General features: G+C 43.8%; 1 protein-coding gene across 1 annotated transcript in view; it reads right to left on the reverse strand.

The window, feature by feature from the left end:
• Positions 1–416: 416 nt before the first annotated feature.
• The window catches only part of gldc (glycine dehydrogenase (decarboxylating)), a 172,267-nt gene continuing 164,356 nt past the window's right edge, over positions 417–8,327 (reverse strand). The window contains exons 24-25 of the mRNA XM_048595226.1: positions 4,789–4,869; positions 417–1,115 (exon numbers count right to left, since the gene is read on the reverse strand). Coding sequence (XP_048451183.1) covers positions 972–1,115; positions 4,789–4,869 — 225 coding nt within the window. The 3' untranslated portion in view covers positions 417–971. The remainder of the gene's footprint in view (positions 1,116–4,788; positions 4,870–8,327) is intronic.

Genomic DNA, 8,327 nt, shown 5'->3' on the forward strand with positions numbered 1-8,327 from the left:
TAGGTCAATAACAATGGGGGAAAATTTTAAGGTGAAGGGAAGGAGGTTTACAGGAGATTTGAGGAAATTTATTTTCACCCAGAGAGTGGTGGGCTTTAGGAATGCACTGCCTGGGAGGTCACTAGTGGCAGGAAAGATCACAAAGATAAAAAAAATTGTAGATGAGCATTTTTAATGTCATGACATTCAAAGCTATTGGCCAAGTCTGGAAAGTAGGATTAGTGTAGACAGGTCGGCACAGATTCTATGAGCTAAAAGTCCTCTTCTGGACTATATGTGTCTGTGACACCCCATAAAGTATTTATGGAAAGAATACATTTGGGGTGCATGAAAGCTACTTATGTGAAATGTGAATGGATTGAACATTAGAAGTACCAACAATCTTCTTACCAGAGCTAAGTGAAAACATATGAAAATCAACTCAAGAAATTTTATTGGAATGATAAGACAGTTAAAATTTACATTGTTTTTAATTTCTATTAACCAGGTAATGCTGGTTACAGTTATAGAAGCATTGGCAATTACAAACAAGAACATCCAAAGTAAACATTAAAAATACTACCTTCTAGGACCACTTTGTCACTCAGTCAGTACATGGTCTGATAGTGCTGTTGGAGGAGCAGCAGGCTATAGTGAATACACTACATTACAGTTCCAATACATCTGCAACCAGGATGGTTCTCAACTCAAGGCAGGAAAAAAGTGCACAGGATCAAGGCCACTTAAGCAACTCGATGCTGCTCAATTTTGAGGCACGGAATACCATCAGCTGCAGTGTGGCTTAGATGTAGTGTCTACTTTTTAGAAACCATTAGCAGCTGTTTTAATACAAATTGAGATATTTGACTTGCCAGTTCTTGATTTGTAAAACAAAACAACAAAAGAAAAAAATCATATAGTTGGGTATTACTGACAGCAATTATTCACTGAACCCAACACCCGCAAAACAAAAATTCATTCCATGATAAAGCTTACGATGAAGCTCGCTTCTGCTCTGTGAAGGGTGATTCATAAGCTTCCATAGGTGGGCAGGAACAGACCAAGTGTTGATCGCCATAGAGGTCATCAATTCGAGCAATTGTCGGCCAAAATTTGGTTTCTGGTTTCACAAATTGCTGAAAAACAGTATGTTTTAGATACGTATACTTAAAAGATACAAACATGTCAATAATGAGAGTCAAGAGATAATTAACAGATATATAAAAACAAAATTCTGCAGATGCTGGAAATATGGAACAAAAACAGAAAATGCTGGAGAAACTCAGCAGGTCTGGCAGCATCCAGGGAGAGAGAAACACAGTTAACATTTTTAGTTTGATGCACATCTTCTTCAGAACTCTGCAGAAGTTTTGAAGACTCATACTAGACTCAAAAGATTAACTCCGTTTCTCTCTCTACAGATGATGAGATCAGCTGAATTTCTCCAGCATTCTCTGGTCAGTGCATTGAGTATAGGAGTTGGGATGTCATGTTGCAGCTGTGCAGGACATTGTTAGGCCACTTTGAGAAAACTGCGTGCAATTCTGGTCTCAGAGATAGTAGGAACTGCAGATGCTGGAGAACCTGAGTTAACAAGGTGTAGAGCTGGATGAACACAGCAGGCCAAGCAGCATCAGAGGAGCAGGAAGGCTGATGTTTCCGGCCTAGACCCTTCTTCAGAAATGGGGGAGGGGAAGGGGGTTTTGAAATAAATAGGGAGAGAGGGGGACAAGATATAAGATGGATAGAGGAGAAGATAGGTGGAGAGGAGACAGACAGGTCAAAGAGGCGGGGATGGAGCCAGTAAAGGTGAGTGTAGGTGGGGAGGTAGGGAGGAGATAGGTCAGCCCAGGGAGGTCGGGAAGAGGTTAGTAGGTAGGAGTTGGCGGTGGGGCTTGAGGTGGGAGGAGGGGATAGGTGGGAGGAAGGACAGGTTAGGGAGGCGGGGAAAGCTGAGCTGGTTTTGGGGAGGGGAGATTTTGAAGCTTGTGAAGTCCACATTGATACCATTGGGCTGCAGGGTTCCCAAGCGGAATATGAGTTGCTGTTCCTGCAACCTTCGGATGGCATCTTTGTGGCACTGTAGGAGGCCCAGGATGGACATGTCGTCTGAGGAATGGGAGGGGGAGTTGAAATGGTTCGCGACTGGGAGGTGCAGTTGTTTAGTACGAACCGAGCGTAGGTGTTCTGCAAAGCAGTCCCCAAGCCTCCGCTTGGTTTCCCCGATGTAGAGGAGGCCACAACGGGAACAGCGGATGCAGTATACCACATTAGCAGATCTGCAGGTGAACATCTGTTTGATGTGGAAAGTCTTCTTGGGGCCTGGGATGCGGGTGAGGGGGGAGGTGTAGGGGCAGGTGTAGCACTTCCTGCGATTGCAGGGAAAAGTGTCGGGTGTGGTGGGGCTGGAGTAGAGTGTGGAGCGGACAAGGGAGTCACGGAGAGAGTGGTCCCTCCGGAAAGCAGATAGGGGTGGGGAGGGAAAAATATCTTTGGTGGTGGGGTGGGATTGCAGATGGCGGAAGTGTCGGAGGATGATGCGTTGGATCCGGAGGTTGGTGGGGTGGTACGTGAGGACGAGGGGGATTCTGTTTTGGTTGTTATTGCAGGGAGGGGGTGTGAGGGATGAGTTGCGGGAAATGCGGGAGACACGGTCGAGGGCATCTGAGATGTCCTCGTTTTTCAAGGACTGCAACTTCCCCCCCTCAGGAAACCAAGCGGAGGCTTGGGGACCGCTTTGCAGAACACCTACATTCGGTTCGCACTAAACAACTACACCTCCCAGTCACGAACCATTTCAACTCCCCCTCCCATTCCTCAGACGACATGTCCATCCTGGGCCTCCTGCAGTGCCACAAAGATGCCACCCGAAGGTTGCAGCAACAGCACCTCATATTCCGCTTGGGAACCCTGCAGCCCAATGGTATCAATGTGGACTTCACAAGCTTCAAAATCTCCCCTCCCCAAAACCAGCTCAGCTTTCCCCGCCTCCCTAACCTGTCCTTCCTCCCACCTATCCCCTCCTCCCACCTCAAGCCCCACCCCCAACTCCTAACTACTAACTCTTCCCGCCCCCTTGACCTGTCTGTCCTCCCTGGACTGACCTATCTCCTCCCTAACTCCCCACCTACACTCACCTTTATTGGCTCCATCCCCGCCTCTTTGACCTGTCTGTCTGTCTGTCTCCTCTCCACCTATCTCCTCCTCTATCCATCTTCTATCCACCTCCCCCTCTCTCCCTATTTATTTCAGAACCCCCTTCCCCCCCTCCATTTCTGAATAAGGGTCTAGGCCCGAAACGTCAGCCTTCCTGCTCCTCTGATGCTGCTTGGCCTGCTGTGTTCATCCAGCTCTACACCTTGTTATCTGCAGTTCTGGTCTCCCTGCTTTAGGAAAGATGTTGTTAAACTTGAAAGGGTTCTGAAAAGATTTACAAGGATGTTGCTGGGGTTGAGGGTTTGAGCTATAGGGAGAGGCTGAATAGGCTGGGGCTATTTTCCCTGGAGCATTGGAGGCTGAGGGGTGACCTTATAGGGGTTTATAAAATTATGAGGGGCATGGACAGGGTGAATAGCGAAGGTCTTTTTCCCAGGGTAGGGGAGTCTAAAACTAGAAAGCATAGAATTAAGGTGAGAGGGGAAAGATTTAAAAGGAACCTAAGAGGCAACTTTTTCATACAGAGGGTGGTACGTGTATGGAATGAGCTGCCTGAGGAAGTGGTGACGGCTGGTACAATTACAGCATTTAAAAGGCATCTGGATGGATACATGAATAGGAAGGGCCAAATGCTGGCAAACGGGACTAGGTCAGATCAGGATATCTGATCAGCATGGACAAGTTAGACTGATGGGTCTGTTTCCGTGCTGTACAACTCCATGACTATTTGCCTTGTTCAATACAATTTAGCTGACAAATATCTTCCAGTTCTGAAATACAGTGAAAACAATAGGTTGCAGGACTAGTGAAAGCTGAAGCCATTTTTTACGAAGTAGGCAATGATTAAAACCGACAAAATGAGAAGTAGCATTGTCTAGTCATGTTTTGCCTGCAAGTGAAAAATATACACTTTTCTTCTCCGCTTAATTTAAAAAGTCATTTAAAGTCCCCCCCCCGCCAAAAAAAACTGACCATGAAGGCAGAGGTGGAGTCACCTAATGAAGTGTTGGAAAAGGGTTGTGAATGCAGGTTAAAACTAGCTATCACTAGCAAACTATAGCAAATTATTCAGATCAAGATCCTTGCAACATTCCAAAGTGGACATTCACAGCATCAGCTGGACTGGCTTGAAGCCGCAACATAAAGCAACAGTGTCAGTATCTATTGAGGTCAGTTATACAGCCAAGAATGTTTAGACACAGGGATATACACAACCGCAATAACCTACTTGGCAGGATCAGCAAAAATTCCAGAGTGGCTATGTTCTTGGAGTGGTATGCAATTTCTAAACATTGTGCTAACAGGGCACAGAAAATCCACACATGCACATTTTCAACAAGAATAACAGTTTGAAAATGTGGCAGGTTAAAAATTGGGGAAACATGCTGATGACAAGTTGGGCTCACGAAGCAGAGCCCTTAACCATATTGTTTACTACTCTTCAAATACAAACAACACAAGGGTTTAAGAAGGGAAATGGGTAATCAAAGAAAGCCAAAAATGGATAACAATAACATGTCCAAGGGCCACATAAAGCGGTATGCTAACATGCTTATAGAAATAGAGCTGCTGAAACAATGTTAAGTACCATACACAGATTGAGACCAAGATTAATATAACGGCCTTTGCCTTTATGTTTAGAGATGGACTTACCAATGGGAATGCAGCTTGCTCTCGAGAGTAAGGACGGTCCCAAATTGGAGCAGCAATGCAAGCCAACGTGTGTGGAGACATCTTTAAAAGAAAATAACACGTGCATCTTAACTCCTAAAGAAGATCAACAATCGCTAAGAGGAAAACAGGAAAGAAAGACTGCAGTGGAAACAGTAGAAATTCATATACTTGCTAAGAGTCAGAAGTTCAATGGCTACATTTGTGGATGATATGAAGATAATGAAGGTAGTAGCCTCCAAAAGCTGAACGGGATAAGCTACAGAAAGATGTAGCCTGAACAAATAAAATCAGAGCTGATGTAGGCTACTTGGACCCGCGGGTCTGCTCTGCCAGTTGACCAAGATCCGATTATGGCCTCAATGTTACTTTTCCTATCCTCCTCCTATAACCTTGGCAATCAAAGGTCTATCTAATTTAATCTCAAGAATATTCAATGACCACCACTTTCTGGGGAAGAGAATTCCTCAGACTGAAAACTCTCCGAGACAATAAATTCTTTATATCTGTCTCTTAAATGGGAGGTCCCTTATTTCTAAGCTGTGCCCCCAAGTTCTGGTCTGCTCCACAAGGGCAAACATCCTTTGAGCAGCCACCCTCTCAAGTCCCTTCAAAGCCTTATATGTTCCAATAATATCAGTTCTCATTCTTCTAGATATTTATAATATCTTAAGGCATAGGAGCAGAATTAGGTCATTCAGCCCATTAAGTTGGCTCTTCTTTTTGATCATGGCTGACATGTTTCTCAACCCCATTTTCCTGCCTTCTCCCCATACCCTTGATCCTATTATCAATCAAGCGCCTATCTCTGTCTTAAATACAATGACTTGGTCTCCACAGCCCTCTGCAGCAATGAGTTCCACAGATTAACCACACTGGCTGAAGCAATTCCTCACCTCAGTTAGAAAGGGCTGTCCTTTCATTCTGAGGCTGTGACCTCCAATCTTATTGTTTCCTACTTGTGGAAAAATCTCCACATCCACTCTATCAAGACTTCTCAGTATTCTGTAAATTTCAAATCAGATACCCCTCATCCTTCTAAACTCCACTGCGTAAACACCAACAGCGCTCAACCACTCCTCTTATGTCAAGTTCTTCATCCCTGGAATCATTATTGTAAGCCTCCTCTGGACCCCCTCCAATGCCAGCACATCCTTCGTTAGATATGGCATCCAAAAAACATTTCTAACCAATCTGTTGACAGATGTTGTTACAATCTGGAACAGGTGGGACTTGAACCTAGGCCTCCTGGTTCAGAGGTAGGGACTGTACCACCACAGTACAAGAATTTTCACCTCTCATTCTTCTAAGTTCTGAAGGATATAGTTCTGAAGGATATGTCCAACACTTCTTCAGAAGAAAACCCCATTCCAGGAATCTGTTATGTGAACTGTCTCTACACCGCCTTTAATGTAAGTTTATCCTTTTTCAATATTTCTGTTTTGTAGCTAGGAAGAGTATGTCCAAGGGGCATTATACATTTTTCACTGGAAAAAAGGGCCATGGAGATAGCCAATCATAGATGCATCCATGTGGCAATTCTCTGACCAATCAGCATTGAGTTACCTGGTTGGATTTAACCGATTAGCTAAGGCAGAGAACAGCTCCTGGTGTATTGCCAAATCAACCAATAATCAACTGGCAATCTCTCCTCAAGGTGTATAAATTGTTGCTTCCTTTCGAAGTTGATTTTCTTGTCATTTAGCAAAAGATGAGAGCTTCATGCCTCTTTTTAACAAAGTTTCAATTCTTTTAAATATGGAAACCAAAACTCTACACAGTACTTCAGATGTGGTCCCACCAGTTCCCGCTGCTGTTCAAGCAAAACCTCCACACATTTATAGTCCATTCCTCTTGCAAGAAACACGAACATTCTATTTGCCTTCCAAATTATTGTTCAAACTGCACCTTGGCTTTTTGTGGCTCATGTACCAGGACATACAGTTCCCTCTGTACCACAGTTTTCTGTGATCTCTCTCCATCTAAATCATACACTGCTTTTGTTTTTTTTCTGCCAAAATGCACAAATTCACATTCACCCACATTATTCCCCACCTGCCAAACTTTTTTCCACTCACTTAACCTGCCTATACCCCTTTGTAGACTCCTTGTGTCCTATTCACAATTTCCTTTCCTGCCCATCTTGGTGTCCTCAGCCAATCTAACAATCATACCTTTGGTCCTTTCATCCAAGTCATTGATGTATATTGTAAATAGCTGAAGTCCTAGCAATCCACTAATTACATTTCCTCTACCTGAAGGACATTAATGTAAACCTACACTTTGCTTTCCATGAGTTAACCCCAATGGTCTAATCTCCACTCACCTACCAAAAGCTCTTATTTTGTGAAGGTGCCAAATTGTTCTTGGACATCCAAGTATTTACTTGTTCTCTTTATCTGTCTTGCTTGTTACTTCCTCAAACAATTCCAATCAGTCAAACACAATTTTCCTCTCACAGGGGGTCACATTCAGCAGGATCACCTCTTCCTCTAAATTCTTCCCTTCCCAGGCCAGGTTCTTGACCTAGAGTTGAAGCTGACATCGGGATCCCAGTCTAGTTGGGGAAATTCAACCCCTGTTTCATTGGGTGCACAGTCGAAGTGGACCAGGATCTTAACAAAGCAGTTCGTATTGACTCAAAGATAATCAAATTATTTTTCAGAAAATAACTGTACACATCTTCCTGAGAGATTGAACAGCTAACGCCTTATACTCGCTAGAGATTAGGAGGATGAGAGAAGATCTAATTGAGGTGTATAAGATGCAAAAGATGACTGACTTACACAGCAATCCAGAACAAAAGGTCATAGTTTTAGGCTCAGGGGTGATAGATTTAAAACAGAGATGAGGAGGAATTAAAGATTGGACTTGATAAAGTTGATGTTAAATTTCTGGAATTCACTATCCCAGCGTGTGGTGGCTGCTGGGACATGAATAATTTTGAGGAGGTAGATTTTTAATTAATACTGGTTTAAAGGGTTATTTGGAGTGGGCACGAAAGTGAAGTTGGGGCATGTTTGAGATCAACTATGATTGAATTAGGAGGCTGGATTGCCGACTTCCTCACGTATGTAGCCAGAATTGTCAGGTGATGAAGAGATATACCACGTGTCGTGAATCTGGAACGTTCTGGCCAATGTTCACCATGCTGCTGCTTGCCAGACAAAAACAAAATCTCACCCTTAATCTCCCCTTCATTTAAGAGCTTACTTCATTTGCATTCGCATCGCAATAAGTTAGGATTCTTAATGAACAGCGGGAGTATCCTTTTAATAACAAAGTAGTTGATGATGCAACGTCTATCAATCCCTCTCAGACCCAAGGAAGAATTTTTCTTTTAACTCACTTGTGAGATGTGGGCATTACTGGCTGGCCAGCATTTATTGCCGTCCCTAACTTCCCTTGAACTGAGTGACATGCTAGGCCATATCAAGGGCAGTTGAGAGTCAACCACATTGTTGTAGGGTTTGCAGTCACATGTAGGCCAGACCAGGTGAGGATGGCAAATTTCCTTCCCT

This window comes from Rhincodon typus, chromosome 3 (assembly GCF_021869965.1).
Source record: "Rhincodon typus isolate 14 chromosome 3, sRhiTyp1.1, whole genome shotgun sequence".
Lineage (NCBI taxonomy): Eukaryota > Metazoa > Chordata > Chondrichthyes > Orectolobiformes > Rhincodontidae > Rhincodon > Rhincodon typus.